This window comes from Nothobranchius furzeri, chromosome 16 (genome assembly GCF_043380555.1).
Source record: "Nothobranchius furzeri strain GRZ-AD chromosome 16, NfurGRZ-RIMD1, whole genome shotgun sequence".
Lineage (NCBI taxonomy): Eukaryota > Metazoa > Chordata > Actinopteri > Cyprinodontiformes > Nothobranchiidae > Nothobranchius > Nothobranchius furzeri.
This window is the reverse complement of record NC_091756.1, coordinates 53,138,689-53,158,108: the sequence shown is the minus strand read 5'-3', so window position 1 is coordinate 53,158,108 and position 19,420 is coordinate 53,138,689. Positions and strand designations below refer to the sequence as shown.

Below are 19,420 nucleotides of genomic sequence, written 5' to 3'. Positions count from 1 at the left end.
TTCACACCTAAAGACGAATGAAAAAAAATGTTAAAAAAAATCATGGTCGAAGATTTCATAACTCATGCATCAAAGGGTTAAAATACTGTATTATTGTACTGAGTGACCTTTGGCCCTAAAATCAGTTAGTCTTTGTTCTTTACCACCATCACCAAGTGTGAGAAATCTTTCCAAGTTGAGCCCAGTCATCCACCATGAACTTCTTGGGAAGTTCAGTTTACGGCTCAGAAAAATGAGGGCCAGGGCAAGATCTCTAGTTACTGTGCTTTTCACTTTTCTCAGGAAAAAAAAGCGAGAAACTTCAGTGGACTCAAGATTTCAAGAAATTATAGATTTCATCTAGGAGTTGTTTTTAGCTTCATATTTTTATTGCTACAATCAAGATAACTGAGTTGCTTCTCTTCGCAAAATGGAGCGTAGTTAATCTGCAGATGATGTTGTGGCAGTGAGATACTGATGCCACAGAAAGGGATCATTGTTTAGTTTTATTTATTAATGTTTTAGTTTTATGGTCACTCCTCTTCTGAGAAGGATAACATTATCTTCTGGGCTCAGAACCAGCTGCTTGACTTGCCGGGTCCCCAGTTTTCCACAGCGCCAGCCTCGCTGTGCCGAGCAAACAGTATGGCTTTCCGCAATGGTGCCCTCTACTGGCTGGTAGATGTAAACCAACCCCAGTGTCATGCCCGTCAAAATAAATATTTGACCAATTAAAATTTTGTTTTTAAAGGAAATACTGTACCTTCATTCAGCACACCTCTAAACAAAGTGTCACGATCTGCCCCTGCCCTCCTGACTGTCTCTCTCCTGCCCTGATTAGTCCGTATTGTTCTCACCTGTCCCTTGTTAACCTGCCCATGTTTTCCTAATTAGCCTTGTGTATTTATACCACCCGTTTTGCTCCTGTCCTTTGTCGGATCATTGTATGTGCATGTCTCGTTTTGTCCTGTCGCTCCCGTTGCTATTAAATCCATTTTTATTTCATCCGTGCCTGCATTCCTGCCTCCTGGAACTCTCCACCACACATGGTCCGCCATCTCCACCCTTCACATCATGACACAAAGTACATGGGGATTATTTTTTAAAATATATAACTTTACATTGTTCCGTATAAAACTTTTTACTGATGATCAGCGGAGCTAAATCTTAAAAATAATGCAATCCCCAGCAGCCCCACCCACACCCACCCATGTTTGTTTGTGAAGAAAATCTTCCACAAGTCATTTTAGCTTCCAGAATCATAACTTTTAAATGAAACACAATGTTATTATTGTCCTTGAGGTAATTCTCAGTCAATATCAGCGTTGGCAGCTCAGAAATCTGTATCAGCCCTAAAAACCTGAATCCGTGCACCTCTGATGTCAGATTTGTTTCCTCTACAATTTTCATGACTCATTCTGTGCAATTCCATTCTGTTAATCCACATCTCCTTGCCATCTGTCCATTTTGCCCAGAAAACAAATATCATGGGGCTTTTATTTTAACATCTCCATTCATAAAATCTTATTTTCTATTTATCTCTTCATAAAAATCTCACTTCTGTCTAAAAGTTCTGCCCAGAGAGCGTCAGCTGGAAGATGATAAAATACCATTATGCTAAAAAACTGAATAGATCTGATCAACATCATTTTGATACCAAGCACATAGATGCATTTCTTCTAACCAGCTCCTTCAGGTTTGTGTGCCAGAGCACAGCTCTGAGTAGGTTCCTCCTCTGAGCAAAACTGCATGATAATGCTGAAGTCCTTATTTGGTCAGAGAGGGGAACCGGAACTGCAGGAGCTTCCTAGATTTTCCTCACACTGATGCCCATATACAGCATCCGGAAGACAGACAAACTGGTTTTCAGTTGTGATGACATCACCGACCAACCATTTTTGGGCTGCAGGTCCAGCATCATATGGAGCGTCTCCGCCTCCATCAGTGCAGCTCGGATCGAGGCGTTTTATTGAATCTATTTTTGGAAACGAGTGTCGAGTCGGCGTGTTCTCCCAGAGCTGACTGAGCTCCCACATCAGTGCGGGGGTGTTTGCAGACACCGAGAGCAGTAGTGAAAGAGGAGCAGATGAGTGGGATGACACTCCACTCTGCAGTCATGAAATTGCTCCTCTCTCACCACACAAGATGTCCTGCAGCAGAGCAGTTGGTCAAACTGAGTGTGGCGTAAATCGGGGATAACTAAAACTGTGTGGCATCACATCTTCTTCCTGTTCCTGTACCAGCCTCTCGTGGCTGTGGCATCGGATGTGTAACGTGATGACCAATTTGGCTCCGAATAAAACCCAGTGAGGGACGTGAGTCAGCTTAGAACAGGAGTCCTCAAGTATAATGGTCCGAGGGCCACACACAAAAAAGACCCAGAAGCAAGAGGGCTGGGGGTGAAGGGGGGGGGGGGGACCCTCACCATGTAACCCTCGTGTCCATGCTGTCTCTGGAGGAGCAGATAGGAGACAAGATCTCCTGCAACTTAAAATGAACCAAAGCTGGGGGGTGGGGGTGCACGTGGGGTTTGGGGGCCACAAAGAGAGGGCCCACAGGCCGCCATTTGTGGACCACTGGCTTAGAATAAACTATTATGCTGATCATCATTATGATGCTTTTATGTTTTAATTACTCACTTTGAGTACAGCTTGTTCTGGCATATGAGGTTGTGTACTAGTACAACGTTCCATATGTTTATCTGTGAGTGGTTTCCTTTAATCCACCACTCTGTTTGAGCCGTTGTTTCTGAACCAAACCTCCAGAGTTTGGGACTATGGTCCATTTGTGAGAAACACATTGGTGACCTTTTTCATCACCTGTACCAGCCTGCAGCGTTTTACACGCCACGAAACAAACTATTCCTTTTGGAAGTAGCGGACAACACATGCACCTGAGACAGCCGCAGGTTAAAGGATTAAAACTCACACTAAAAAACAACATGAGCAGATCAATGAGTGTGTCATAAAGGACACACAGCTGAATCACATCCATGTCTTATCTGAACCATAATTATTATATATATATATATAAGATGGCTGACGGGAGAGTCTCATGAAGTTTCCTCCTACCAATCCAACAAATATAATTGAAAGAAATTAACATCCAAGAAATTGATCAAGTCTCTTACATTGTTAAAGAAGTCTTGCTTCTTTTTTGGGAGTATTACCTAAAATTTTGAAGCTTTGAGTCCTTTTTTTCTTCATCACATGTGCTCTACAAGTAACACTGGGCCTACTGGATTACCTGGAACCTGGAATTCTGTTTGTCTTCTAAGAATTTAAACAGATGATCAAGAAACATGGCGACTAAGAGGCTATCAGAAGATATTGAAGATATATATATATATATATATATATATATATATATATATATATATATATATATATATATATATATATATATATATATATATATATATATATATATATATATATATATATACACAAATACATACAATACATGTCAGATGATGCAATATTACTGCTATACTAATAGGCAGCCGATATTTGAAATGTTTAAGACTTAAATTAACTGACAAACTCAGGTCAGATGCTTCACAGACACGCAGCGTTATCACAAGATCTCGTTCCATCAGAATGAAAGGGGTAAAAACTGCTGCCACCTAGCAGTTGGAGTTTAAATGGCACCACACAATCAACATCGCTACATTTCCAGAAATCCAATAATCTAACAGTAATACTATACAATAAGGATTTATTAATGTTACATTGTTTATTAATGCTTAATAATGCACTTCATATAACAACTGTGTAACCATTTCATATAATGCATTACTAAGCAGACACCCCCCCTGGCTTTTTGTCCTAACCTGAAGGATATTTATTAGTTTAAAAAAAACTGCAACGTTAACAAATGAACCCTTTGTTTATTAATGCTTAATAATGCACTAAGTAGCATATTATATTAAGGCAACTGATTAAATGACAAATTACACAATGTCCAATGTGGCAAATCTGTATGGACTCATTATAAAGGCAACACCCATCATAGGTGATCATGCCTGACAAACAGCCTGTGCTTCTGGCTATAAAGACTGTCCACAAACCTTCACTTCATCAGGATTCCTGAACACACAATCCTTGTTATCTGCTAATTAACAGGCTAGCAGGTTTAGGATTTTTCCACATAATTCCAGGACAAAGCGATCCCCGTTTCCTCCGCTCCTCATTAACGCAAAGCAGACAGAAATCCCGATGGGTGCAATACCATCAGAACACTTTTGTTATGGAAAAGGTTGGAAACAAAGAATGGGCTGTTTCATTTATATGAGATCACTGATCTGAAAACTTCATCCCAACTACAGTCGATCCAGATAAATGTTCAGCTCCTCTTAAGATTCACGACAGTGAAACATCCATCACAAAACAACGCGTTAATCCAAAGAATGGATAAACAAGTCAGGCCTTCGTTAGCCGACATACAAACCGACACTATGACCGAAGTAAATCCTTCTAAAACCACTTTCCTTTCCCTTCACCGGGTTATTTCGGTACATCATGCAGACACCATGAGGCTCTGCACCGGTCAAGCTTTCACAAAGCTCCAAGAACGGTGGGAGCAATCATCTCTCGCCTTCATTCTGCACAGTCAACAGCACCACTGATGCACGAGGACAGCATCAATCCATTCTGCTCAGCCTAGTCTGTCATTTAACTGGAGGCGGTGGGAGGTTTTGCCAAGTTAAAGGCTGCTGAGTCATGGTTAGGCAGCTGGAAAAGAAATCAACAAAGGAACAGGCAACCCCTGACACGAATGCAAGACAGAAAACATGAAAAGCAAAGCAAAAAAGCTGATGGAGACGAGGATGCATTGATGGGCGATGGAGAGGTTGCACCCAAAACCACATGCAGCTTGTCTAGCAAAATGTTGCTCAAAATCTTGCATGCAAAAAAGTACTGAGACTTTTCTTTTAATTTCTTGCGCAAATTTGTACAAGAAAACCAGATGCAAAATAAAATGTAGTGACTAATGTTAATTCACAAACACGAGTGGCTTTTCATTCTCAACTTAAGAGAATTTTAAACAAATACTTTAGATTAGGCCATCGGTCCACATTAAAACAAGGGATTACATTGGTTAATTGTAGAGTAGACTCTGGGTGCAGCCAGTGCAATAAACTTTTTATATGTAAGATTGTAGTGGATTCAAAATCTCCACTATGTGTTCTTTCAGGAAAAAAAAAACAGTGCAAAACTGAAATCATGATCCTCCCTGAGAAAAACTAGGAAACACCAGAAAATGTTTCTACCTTAAATAATAAATGCAATGCAGCTTTTATATCCTCTCACTCATCTCGGAGATCTTCATTTTACCCTCCTCTGAGCACCCTTCCACTCCTCTGCAGATTCTGACCATGCATGCCGCCTTATGCAAAAGGAAGTTGCAGTGATCCGGGACAAAAGCAAAACATCACACTCCCTGCTGTGTGCCTGGGTCTACAACTACAGCCCAATTTTCACTGATTTTCTTGTATGTGCATTTGCCTCTTCTTGCCCCTGACCAATGCCACTCGTCTCAAAAGGCATGTCTAAGTGAGCAGAACCAGACTTGATCCAACCAAAACCAGACAAAACGCTGTGTTGGTTTGGCCTTGTGTGAATACCACATGCTCGACTAAATTTGTGAAGACAGTGAACTAAACGAGTATTTTTTCTAAATACAGTGATCCCTCGTTTATCGCGGTAGATGCGTTCCAGACCTGGCCGCGATAGGTGAAAATCCGTGAAGTAGGGACACCATATTTACAGTACAGTGTCAGAACCCAAGTTCCCAGGCCAGCCTCTTCCAGCTAGCCGGCCTCCACTATGGACCACAACTCCCAGCATGCCCCTCGCGGGGATTCCCTCCACGTCGCACCTACGTCACAAATTGCGGCTATAAACAGAAGTCGCCTTTCCAGATCACCACTCAGTCATCGTTTCTTCAGATTCATGATCAGAGTTTCCAACCTACCGATCAATCCCACGAACTATCAGCCCATAGTAAGTTATCTTACTTACTTCTGGAAAGCCCGGCATTTCCGTGTCACTTCGTTGACGCTCGAACGCTCGGGGGTTTCCTAGATTAAATCGTGAGACGGCGTTTCACCGACGCTCTCACTTCCGCTCCCTACAAGCTCAACCCCCGAATCCAGCCGACCAGTCTGACATACAGTACTATATTGAATTATCGTATGATCACATTCTCTTTTTGTGGGTAAAACTCAAGAAAAAAAAATTTTTACTTGTTTTTTTTTTATAGTTTTATTACAAAAAGTGCATTTTATGATGAAATTGATGGGAAAAAAACAGGAATTTCTTGATATTTCGCATAGAAAAATATCGCAAATTTGTGAAAAATACCGCAAATCGGCAAATTTCCCTTGAATAAGGCTCCAAAGAAAAAATCCGCGAAGTCGTGAATCCGCGATAAACGAACCGCGAAGTAGCGAGGGATCACTGTATGACGAACCCAAAGGATTAACCAAACTAAAACAGGATTCATATGTGAAGGTGTCATTAATTAGCAATGCAATGAACTGAATCAAATAAACAATCAGGAAACTAAAAAACACTTTTTTACGATCCCAACCCTCTTAAAAACCTCAAAGAAGTGGAAAAACAATGTTTGTATGTGTATGTCCAGTCCAAGGTCGGTCATCAGCTGCTTCTGCTCAACAGCACTGGCAACAACATCCACCATCTGCCAATGCAAGACCCCCTCCAATCTGCCAGGGGTACCACTGCCAACTACAAGGACTCACCAAGATCCTTAGAGCCTTGACTTTTGCTGGCCATCTCGCCCATCCGCACCAGAGCGTCGAAGTAGCCCTTTGCAGCAAATGTGACACCTGAAAACATGGAAGCATTGGGCATCAGGTCAAGGGTGCCGAGTCATCTTCTTTAGCTCAGCAGCCCCAACCCTCCACTCCCCCAAAAAGATACAGTTGGGTGTGGGAAATAAAGAGCAATAGGAAATGGTGACCAGGTAGGAAAAGAAAAAGCTCTATGGAAGCAACTGCAAGAAGCAGAAAGTTGCAAAGACTTCGAAAAAAGCAGAAGGTGCAAAGGCAAAAAGCAAAGGCTGCCTATCAAGCTAGATACTTTCTAGGTTTTTGTAATTGTCTAAAATGCTGCTCTTTTAGAAGTTTTATCGGCTTAAATCTATTACTTGAAGGACCAAGTATTTATTAGGGATTCAATTTTGAAGACCGTTATTAAGAAAAACTAAATGGAAGACCAAGATTTCCTTTTCTGCTTATATTGGTGTAGCATGCAAACACCTTCAGATGTTAAAGTCTACTTATGCCCAATAGTAAGCAGTTTTCTCAGACATCAAAGGACCTTCCATATGAGGCCAGTGTTTACTTGACGTTCTCCATGTAAACTCGTCTACGTACTCAAACTCAACATTTCAGGAGTTTTAGAGCAAAGACAACTTTTTAAATGCATTTTAAAAAGCCACAAAACAACGACTAATTCCACCATTTGTGTACTGATCATTTTGAGTATTACTCACGCGAGTACTAGATTGTTTAATACAAACATCACTTTGCATCTCAATCATGACGCCTGCAAAACCACCAAGATGACCCAAAACCAAACGAATCGACACCTGGATCCTAAAGGTATGCCACAATTCAAACATTTGTCCAGAGGATGTCATCCCTCCTGCATGGGACGCCACATGGCCCTACAAACACAGACGGGTCTGCCTCGGGCAGCACTGGCAGCCAATTAAAATGGGTCAGAGGTTCTGACAGCCATGACAACAGCAGACACGTCCATTTTGGTAATGCATATGGATGAGGGTTGGGTTTATTACAGAGCTGTCAGGCTGATGGCTGTGTGATCTTTGAGCTGCCACAGAGGGCCCTCAGACTCCAAAGGACAGAAAAAGACAAAACCTTCATGCACAAAAACTAAAGAACTATGGATAGAGCTCCGCCCATAGTAGAAGTGATCTAATAGACCAAAAACAAAGAATCTGTATCTTTAACCTAATTTTTTTTAGACTGTGGTAACTTCAGGAAAAAAAATCTTTGCTAAATTTTAGCATATGGGTAAAATCCTCCAGAGACTTTGTGAAGTCTGCTTAAAGTGATCTTGGGTTGGCAGTCTGAGGGGACCTAGGCTTGTTTCTGATGTCAGTAGATGTTTGAAGAACAGAAATGAGAGACAAAGTCAACGCAGATGCGATAAGCTCAGTATGATTAAACATGGTGGTTTAGATAGTTTATCTGTACCAGTATCAATGTTCTGTTAATTCACAACTAAAATGTTATCCAGCAGTCTTGTGCCTAGTCAGAAAGGAAGCGTTTGCCTGTCAATGATGAACGAACAAGTTAGTTAGAAAAATATGTAAAAATGTTACTTATTGTTAATAGATATGAGATTAAAATAAAAAAAATCACATGATAAACGTTCTGGTTAAACTATTCTAGATGAGTCGCCTCCTCCAACGTTGCTGCTGACACAATTTCCTTCTGCTCATGAAGCCTTCTTGCTTTTCTTTTTCTCCAAGAACATGCAGCCTCCTCCGACCCTCCATCTTGTGAAGGTCTGCTGCAGACCGCAATGGGACCTTAAAACAGAAAGTCTAGTTTTGCACCACTTCCACAATGTTTCCAAGTCACACCCAACCGAGTCCACCTCCCTCATGAATCATGCGGAGCTTCGTCCTCCTCAGGGACGCCATGCTACGCAGTGTTACTTCAACAACTCATAAAGAAAACGCACTGACATGCTTCCAGTGACAATAAGATGATTGCAGGGTTCCTCACCCTGCTCAGCATCACTCTACTCTAAACTCTGCCTCTGTGCTGTTGTGTGGCATTGATGAAGTGCAATCCCTGCTTAGGGAGTCACACGGCTATTTTTAGTTTGATCTATCAGACAGGAGTGAGGCTCGCGAGTCTACCCTGCATCTCTTCTCTATCCAAACAAAAAGCCCACCTAACCATGATGCACACAACGTGCCAGTCTCCTCCGACCTCTGGAAAGGACATCTAAGAATGAATCATGCAGATTTTGTCACTAAACCATTTGCACCAGCTCGACATCTCATGTTTTCTGAACACTTGTCTGACACAAAACCTTCTAAATGATAATGCTGCGACTCGCATCAAATGTAATTAACAGTAATAAGCAGCAGGGCATCCTTTAGTATAATAATGAAGCATCTTTATAATTTCCTCATCTTTTGATTTTATTCCTCAGTATTGTCCTGAATACTGTCCCAGCCTGCTCCTGTTTCCATGGCCCCATGGGTGGGGGTACCATTACTCTGGCAACGCCCCCTGCTCCACTTCCCATTGGTTTGTGCTCCATTTAGTCTCCCACAAGACATTTTCTATCACTTTATGTTTCACCTTGAGCTTCTGCTGCAATTATTGCACAACTCAGTTTCGCCATCTTACACACACACACACACACACACACACACACACACACACACACACACACACACACACACACACACACACACACACACACACACACACACACACACACACACACACACACACACACACACACACACACACACACACACACACACACACACACACACACACACACACACACACACACACACACACACACACACACACACACACACACACACACACACACACACACACACACACACACACACACACACACACACACACACACACACACACACAGGCGCAAGCAACTAGAAGCAATGATGCAGGATGCTCAGGAGAGGTAAAGATTTAAGGTGAATGAGCTGGAAGGTAACGATGAAGACAAGACGTCAACAAGAAGAAACAACAGGAAAACAACCAGAGTTTGCATCTGATGAGTGAACATTCAAAATAATTTAAGCAACTCAAACATACTCCCTTTGGAGCAGAAATGAGCAAACTGGCTTCTATAGGTTCTACGACTGACTCCAGAGTCATCCACACGCTGTGTCCCCACTCATGATTAGTCAAAAGGTTCTAAAAGCAGCAGCGTTCTGCCTGAAAGACGGGAAAATGACAGATCTCGTTTGTGTACTCACTGGTGAGCGCTTTCTCGTAGCTCTTTGCCATGGCTAAGAAGTTCCGTAAGCATGGGTTAAACTGCTCCATGATGTTCTGCAAAGGAGGACAGAAACAAACCAGCACATTCGGTTAGTCAAAGAGCTCGAAAGGCACAGTAACAAACATGAGCTTTGATGACAGAGCAGCAGTCTTTTCTGGGGCTTGAACAGTCATACACAAACCAGCGGAGCCAACCGGGGGGGGGGGGGGGGGGGGGGGGGGCAAAAAGAGAGAAGGAAGGACTCCCAGAGTCTTCGTCTCCTGGTACAAGGAGGATACTGAAACAGACCGAATTACAGGGGTCAGTTTCCTCAATCAATCAATCAATCAATCAAAGCTTTATTTATAAAGCGCCTTCCGCAACCCTGTCAGGAAGCCCAAAGCGCTGAACATGGTTCAGTTGTAGGTAAATATATTGTATAAATCAACAATAAAAGCAATACAAATTACAAAATAGATTAAACACTCTGGTACAGGACAAATGTGTGAAACACAATTGGATTGAGTGGATGGATTGAGTGAACCAATGAAAACTGTGAAATAAATTCAACATAAAAGAGGGCCAAAATCAAACATGTTCTGGAAACGCCAAGCGGAGGAGGTGTGTTTTTAGGTGATGCTTAAAGACTGGCAGAGATGGGGACAGCCTAACTGAGGGTGGCAACTTGTTCCAGAGTAACGGTGCTAGGACTGAGAAAGCCCGGTCTCCACGGGTACGACACCTAGAACGAGGGACAGCGAGCAGGCCTTGGTCAGAGGAGCGCAGAGCGCGTGATGGGGAATGTTTGTTCAGGAGTGTGGCCAGATGGGGGGGACCACCACCCTGGAAGAAATGATAAACAAAGACGAGGATTTTGAATTGTGAGCGATAGCAAACCGGAAGCCAGTGCAGGGAGGCCAGAACCGGACTGATGTGGTCCCGTTTCCTGGTCCCAGTCAGGAACCTGGCTGCGCAGTTCTGCACAACTTGTAGGCGACGCAGTGATGACTGACACACGCCTGCATAGAGAGAGTTGCAGTAGTCAAGCCTAGACATTACAAAGGAATGCAGTACCCGCTCCAGGTGGGCTCTTGACAGCATGGGCTTGATTTTTGCAAGGCGTCTCAGGTGAAAGAAACTGGACCGGATCACAGAATTGATGTGATCCGGCGTGAATGTTCCTCACACCTACCCTACCGATTCCATTTTTAATAAAACATGGTTTTGGCTGCTGACTCTTGGACTCTGCAGGACTCTTGGACCCGATGCAGCTTCCCTCCATTTCCACACCTCTCTGGACTTTGGCACACGACTAGTGCCAATTACTATTTTTGAAAGAGTAAAGTTCACAGAAACAAAAAAAAGCAAAAAGCTTTTCTGAAGGTCATTAAATCTCAGACGCAGATCTGGGATGTGACAAAAATATCCGGATGACTAGTTAGAGCAGGAACAGAATAGTTGGAGCAGAACCGGGAAAGGAACAGAAACTGAATGTTCAAAGATGAGAAGTTAAAAAATAAAACAAAGCAACAGTCAGAATCATGGGGTGTTGATTCGTCTCCTGTAAGCAACATGGAAAAGAAGTCGGAGTTGAATAATAGAGAAGACCGAAGCAAAGCTTTGACATGATGAATGAAAAAAACAAAGGAGCAATACGGCACAAGTACATCAATGTCAGGATCCAAGTGCAGGTGTTTTGACAGATACAGACTTATTTATAGCAACAGATGAGTCTCTCACGTCAAATGGCCGAGTCCTGTCAGCACAGAGCATCCACCATGGACACAAACAATGGCCAGAGGCCTGAGGGCTCGCTAGGAAGTCCAGAAGGAGTCAAGAAGAAATGTGTAATGAGCTTTGCTGTCAGTCTGTGCAGGACTCCTCCTTTCTCCACGATGCCCTTTTTCACACCCACTCGTTCACCAGCCAAACCTGGCGGTTTTCCTGTCTGTGACTTTAACATCTCTCAAGGTCTTTTAGAGACGCAGGAGGCAACATGGGCATCAGGGAGGTTTAAAGTTAGACCTCAGCTACCAAATGCATTTAAAATCTTTAAAATTTACATGAAAAGTAAGAGACTAAGTATGGGTCTCTTCAGGTGGTTAGTTTACAATGACATCGGTATAAAGAGGTACAAACTTTAAAAACTTGCCGTGTTAGGAGATTCTACTTTAAATTGATCTACCCACCTTGCTGCCAAAAACCACAAGGCAGAATCAGATAATGAGGCATAATGCCTTGGGTGGGTGAACTTTCATCCATTCATTCATTACTTCAGTTAAAAACTTTAATATGAAAAAGGAGTGGAAGAGGAGGAACGAGCAGAAGGCAGATGGAGGATCACGCAGATATTTTCTCATTGTGGCTGCCTGCTAATACCCGATGGCTGGCGCGAGCGAGCGAACACGCACATGCGCGCACACACACACACACACACACACACACACACACACACACACACACACACACACACACACACACACACACACACACACACACACACACACACACACACACACACACACACACACACACACACACACACACACACACACACACACACACACACACACACACACACACACACACACACACACACACACACACACACACAACTGTGACTTCAAAAGTAGGCAGCAGGAAGTAGGACAGAACACGAGTGCAATAATAATAATAATAATGATAATAATTTTTTACCCAAAAAATAATAATTTGTGCAATAAAGCAAATAAAACTGAGTACCCAGTAAATAATTTGATGTGTTTGAAAGAAGCAGATTTAATTGAGTCTCAGACCAAAAGGGAACCAGCAGAGAATCGAAAGGGAAGGGTTTATCTAACACAACTGTTGTGCTGCAGTTGAAAGTCAAATAAGCGCAAACCCATTTAGAAAGTGGGTTGATGCATTTCTGAACACATTTATGTGAACAAACCCAAAGCCCTATTTATACCCCTATTCCCTTTGTACTCCTGCTCATTGCTGTTGTTATGTAAGCAGTCACAATGTGGCGACGCTCCAGCGGCAGTGATCATCAGCGTGATGTACCCCTGGCTGGAATGCAGAGGGAGATGCTCGGCTAAAAGAGCAAAAATTGAAAGATGGAACGAGGCCCAGTTTTGGTCATGTTCTCATGGGGGAAAACTCCAGCTAAGTTCCTTTGTGTTTACATGAGTTTGCATTGGTGTGAATGAGTGACGGCTTGAGTCATGTTTTCACCGTCAGACAGGTCCAGCTACATGTGTCGCAATCCTGTCTCTTTGCAAAACGTGGACGTAGGTTTTCAGGGATATTTGTCAGTTGGCTAATTAAGGCAAACAAGTACCCAGTTGGAGTGGTGTCCTCTGGGGACAGAGAGAACGGGGCTGCAATGAAATCTTCAGTTTTTCCATCTTGGTGAGTTTTACAAGCAGTGAGTTTACACGAATCACATCTTTCTTCACTCATCTGATGCAGTCTAAAGAAATTACTCAGGTTAAAAAAAGTAACTGCATGCAAAATAACCATTCAAATACTAATAAAGATATTTAACGAGCATATTGCTGCATAACAGAATACTTAAGTTATTTTTGTTTTTGCCAAAGAACACAGTGAAAAAAATTGCCAAGTCTTTACATTTGCATTTGCTTTACTAAAGAGCAGTGATTTGCTAGCGCCAACACTTAACCAGATATGTCTGCATTCGCTTTTAATATCAAGACAAATGCACAGAGCTGCAGAGAATGACCCTGACAGGTCAAGACTTCTATCTGGGAATGAAGCAAGTCTAGTTTAGTAAGATCTCACAATATCTCATTCATTCTGATAAATGTGACGCATAATAAAACAGAATTGAAAAATTCACCCTTCAGGAGTAAATTCAGTCAGAAACCGTAAACAAAAATAAGTACAGGTCCTTCTCAAAAAATTATCATATTGTGATAAAGTTCATTGTTTTCTGTAATGTACTGATAAACATTATTCATATAAATTAGATTCATTTCACACAACTGAAGTAGTTCAAGCCTTTTATTGTTTCTAACATTGATGATTTTGGCATACAGCTCATGAAAACCCAAAATTTCTATCTAAAATATTAGCATATCATGAAAAGGTTCTCTAAACGAGCTATTAACCTAATCATCTGAATCAACTAATTAACTCTAAAACACCTGCAAAGACTCCTGAGGCTTTTGAAAACTCCCAGCCTGGTTCATTACTCAAAACCGCAATCATGGGTAAGACTGCCGACCTGACTGCTGTCCAGAAGGCCATCATTGACACCCTCAAGCAAGAGGGTAAGACACAGAAAGACATTTCTGAACGAATAGGCTGTTCCCAGAGTGCTGTATCAAGGCACCTCAGTGGGAAGTCTGTGGGAAGGGAAAAGTGTGGCAGAAAACGCTGCACAATGAGAAGAGCTGACCGGACCCTGAGGAAGATTGTGGAGAAGGACCGATTCCAGACCTTAGGGGACCTGCGGAAGCAGTGGACTGAGTCTGGAGTAGAAACATACAGAGCCACCGTGTACAGGCGTGTGCAGGAAATGGGCTACAGGTGCCGCATTCCCCAGGTCAAGCCACTTTTGAACCAGAAACAGCGGCAGAAGTGCCTGACCTGGGCTACAGAGAAGCAGCACTGGACTGTTGCTCAGTGGTCCAAAGTACTTTTTTTGGATGAAAGCAAATTTTGCATGTCAATCAGAAATCAAGGTGCCAGAGTCTGGAGGAAGACTGGGCAGAGGGAAATGCCAAAATGCCTGAAGTCCAGTGTCAAGTACCCACAGTCAGTGATGGTCTGGGGTGCCATGTCAGCTGCTGGTGTTGGTCCACCGTGTTTTATCAAGGGCAGGGTCAATGCAGCTAGCTATCAGGAGATTTTGGAGCACTTCATGCTTCCATCTGCTGAAAAGCTTTATGGAGATGAAGATTTCATTTTTCAGCACAACCTGGCACCTGTTCACAGTGCCAAAACCACTGGTAAATGGTTTACTGACTATGGTATTACTGTGCTCAGTTGGCCTGCCAACTCTTCTGGCTTGAACCCCATAGAGAATCTGTGGGATATTGTGAAGAGAAAGTTGAGACGCGCAAGACCCAACACTCTGGATGAGCTTAAGGCCGCTATCGAAGCATCCTGGGCCTCCATAACACCTCAGCAGTGCCACAGGCTGATTGCCTCCATGCCACGCCGCATTGAACCAGTCATTTCTGCAAAAGGATTCCTGACCAAGTATTGAGTGCAAAACTGAACATAATTATTTGAAGGTTGACTTTTTTTGTATTAAAATCACATTTTTTTTATTGGTCGGATGAAATATGCTAATTTTTTGAGATAGGAATTTTGGGTTTTCATGAGCTGTATGCCAAAATCATCAATATTAGAAACAATAAAAGGCTTGAACTTCTTCAGTTGTGTGTAATGAATCTAATATATATGAAAGTTTAATGTTTATCAGTACATTACAGAAAATAATCAACTTTATCACAATATGATAATTTTTTTGAGAAGGACCTGTATTTAGTAATAAAAAAAAATCACATCCTGTTCCTAATGTTTGCGGTGAGGTCTACGATGAACACACTGATGTCAATCCAAACAATTTTTGTGGTCTCTGGAATGCCTTGCAAGCTGTACTCTGGAACAAAAAAGTCCAGAAGCACCTGGATCAGCATGGACAAGTTTGCTGCAGCAGCAGAACACGACAGGTTTTAGTGTCTCATTTCCTGATATTTGGACATCTCGCCTCTAATTGGATAACAGCAATGCGACTCTGGCACTGACTATTTGCTCTGCAACGTTGATGTTTCTTCTCCACAAACAACTCAAGCCTGAAGAAGTTCAACTGTGTGGTGGTGCTGCTAATGCTAATGGTTAGCTTCTACTCGCTGGGACGTTCTCTGCAGTTTCCTGGATGCTAAAACAACAACAGCTTTCCCTGTCGTGAGTCAACATGGGGGAGTCCATGAATGTTAGCGGACAGTGTGACGGAGATTTGTCAGGATTTTCTAATTCTCGAGTTTCACCGTTTCTATCAGAAGCAAATGCAGCAAACAGGTTTAAGAGACTATTTTCATGCTCAGCCTGCATGGAAAACTCAAGAGTGACGGATTAGAATCAGAAATAATAATTATGGATGTTTTTCAGTGTTCCACACCTTTAAACTCCTTCATGAACTTGCCCCATCATCATGTGCTCAATAGGGCAAATAAATCGGATCATACTGTCGCCAGTGTGAAGCAGTTCCTGTTCCTTAAGCGACGGGGACAAAGGCTGATTAACATTCCACTGAATAAAGGACTTTTTTTTACCAAGGGCATTGGAAATCAGGATTATGGAGCAAACACGGCTTTGTTTTAATTTGGCCATTACGTTCAGCTATGTGTTTTAACTAAATCACTAATTACCTAAAAGCTTCAAGGCCAAATCTGCAAAAGCACACGGGCTGCTTCATCACGTTGCAGAGTTTAAGAAACGTACTAATGAAGGTGCTCGTTCTTAGACAATCATAAGTGTTCATTTACATTTTCATCTCATTCATCGGGGTCAGAGGGTACGTCTGTGAAGATCATTAAAACACCGTTCATAAAACATATCGATGTCTCACACAGATGCATGAATCACCTCAAGACTTCCTTCTGCAGCTCACCAGCTGTTTGCAGAGCAGAATTCTATCCAAGAACTGTCCAAGTGTGAGAATCTGTGTGATTGTGTAAGTGTGTAAACACAATTCTGACTGGTGACACTTTGAAGCTCTTGTTCACAGAACAGTGTGTTGGAAGGCAGAGCTGGCTGCTAAAAACAAATCATTTCAGCAACAAAAGAACTAAACCTGTGAGATTTACTCATTTATTTGTAATACAAACAGGTTTTTTTTTTTGGGAACTTAATAATTTGGAGGTTTATCTTTTGTGATTTTATAGACAAACTGCTGGCACAGTCAAACTGTCAATATTTATTTCCACAAAAAAGCTTCGAATCAGCATTTCCTCAACAAAAAACACAGAACTGAGGCCCTGTCCACACGTAGCCGGGGATCTGCCAAAACGTAGATATTTTTCTACGTTTTGGCCTGTCATCCACACGAAAACGGAGTTTTTTCACACGAAAACGGATCTTTTTAAAAACTCCGGCCAAAGTGAAGATCAGCGTTTTCTCCGTTTTGGGTGTCTGCGTGTGGACAGACAAAACCAGAGTTTTAAGGTCCGCAACGTCACTTTCCGCGACAAAAAAATGCTGACATCACGTGTGCGACCTGTGTTTACACTAGCCGGCATCATGGAAGCCCTCAGAGCTGCGCTCGCTTTATCAATTGTCCAAGCGCTTTTTGTTTGTTTGTTTTTGCAAGCGGAATTACTGCTCCTTGCGGAAGACCACAGACGAAGGACGAGGTTAAGAACGGGGGAAGTACTGCCACCTACAGGTCTGGCATGTCCTTAACAAACGTATTTATCCGGGTACGTGTGGACAGAGTTTTTTTAAAAACGAGGTGGTGTGGATGCAAGTTTTTGGAGGGGCGGATATTCGTTTTTAAAAAAAACCCGGCTACGTGTGGACTAGGCCTGAATCTCAGTCACTGTGAAAATAAACCTAAACATATTCTCCTAGCAAGAGCAATCATGATCACGTGTCGTGTGGATGTGCTTAAAGAACTCCCATTTTGTGTTTGAACAATAGCAGATCTTGTAAAATCTGTAGCAACTTACAGCTTTTAAAGAGCACTCAAGTTAATGTAGCGAAGAGCACCAGCACAAGTGTGAGTCACGGCAATCAACGAAAAGAGCAGCAATCATGAGAAAGCAGCAAAAACTCTCAAAGTTAGTGTTATAATCACAAATCTTATCCCATACATCCAGACCTAAGCAGAATAACTTGCCTTCTTCCTGTTTACTGCAACAAGTCAGTGGGCATTCATAAATGATCTTAAACATACAGCAGTAATATTTCTGCTACGCTTGGCAGAAATTTGGTTCTGTGGATCACATCAGGTCTCTGATGTTCTTAATGTGATGCAGCTCCACGGGGAATCAAAAAACGTCTAAAATTAGATCCTGAAAACATCCATTAATCCTGACGGAATAAGCCTGGATGGGGCAGGTTATCAGGTGTTCGTTTCATCTGAAAGAACAGATGCACTTCTTTCTGACGTGTCGTCGTAAAACACCAGTTTAGTTCCTGAAATAACCGCTGGAATTCAGCAGCATTTCAAGTGCCACTGCGAGGAACGGCTGGGTGATATGAGGAAAGGAGGAAGAAATGGGCAACAGCCAGCTCTCAGCATCTAGGTTAGTAGATCCATCAGGACAACATGGCAGCACTTGGACATCATGTCCCATAAAAGATGTGGAAGTGAGCCAGAGGTTGTACAAGCTAGCCATTAGCAACACAAGAGCAGAGCAGAGCTGTAATTTATTTATTTATTTGTAGTTTGAAGAGTTAAAAGGAATTTTGGTCATTCTGAAGTTGTGATTGAAGTCCATTTTACCTGCTGTCTTCTACCTGTTCAGTTCAGGACTAAAGAGCTAACGGCTAGTCCGAGTGAAAACCATAGTGTGTTGCTGCTGCCTTCCAACAGCACTGATCTCCTGAATTTCCCAGTGATTCCTGTGAAATTCTTATTATAAACATTGACTATTTATGCACAGTTACATTCGGATGCATTCCAGAATTCTAGAATCCCATTGAAATGAACAGAATTACACGGAAATAACAGTCTGATGCAAGATTCTTATTAATATTCATGACATGAGAATATATTGGCTCTAATTGGCCAACAGCAACGTGACTAGTCCACTACCTCAGTTTGCTCTTGTTTCTTGGGTGAAAGCAAAACTAAACATTGGGTGTTTCTCAATGACAATGAACCTTGCATTGATGCCTTGGTCCCGCCGCAGTTGCCTAGGGAATAAGTCATCAGGAACCACTAAGATGTGTTCCAATGTTCATGTTCTACTGAGGTGTGTGTTCTCCGTTTGTTAGCCATTTAGCTAGCGGAGCAAGGACACACGGGATGTGTCTTGTAGCCTAGCCTTGGTCAAAAATGACCCAGAATACACTGCTGTATTCTTAAAAGGATGGCGGATCAGAAGCTAGCAGCTACTTCGGGGTAAATTTCAAGTTTAAATGCAAGTCAGCTAATTTAAAATGTTTTTTTTAGATCCAAAGAAGTTATCAATGATTGGTTAGTTGCTTAGTAGTTGCAGCTTCGGTGGCTAGCAGTAGTAACTCACTTTAATTTAACCAATATATACACAAAATTTAAAGTAAAAGGCTTGTTATATATTTATATTGAAACTTGTACGTATAAATTATAACGTTATCTCCTGTGTCACGTGACATTACGTGACCGCGGCACTTGCTGCGGTCACGTGATGCAAGTCTGTTAACTTAACCATTTTCTTTGACAAAGGAAGAACAGTGTTCTCATAAGCAAG

At 42.2% G+C, this 19,420-nt stretch overlaps 1 protein-coding gene across 8 annotated transcripts in view; it reads right to left on the bottom strand.

Moving 5' to 3' along the window:
- Positions 1-19,420, bottom strand: part of baiap2b (BAR/IMD domain containing adaptor protein 2b) — a 77,377-nt gene that overhangs the window by 36,768 nt on the left and 21,189 nt on the right. For 6 of the 8 annotated variants that reach the window (XM_054749464.2, XM_054749472.2, XM_054749468.2 and 3 more), the window contains exons 2-3: positions 10,009-10,084; positions 6,746-6,832 (exon numbers count right to left, since the gene is read on the bottom strand). In XM_054749464.2, the coding sequence (XP_054605439.1) occupies positions 6,746-6,832; positions 10,009-10,084 (163 nt within the window). The remainder of the gene's footprint in view (positions 1-6,745; positions 6,833-10,008; positions 10,085-19,420) is intronic. The other 2 variants (XM_054749469.2, XM_070545813.1) reach the window with 1 other exon arrangement.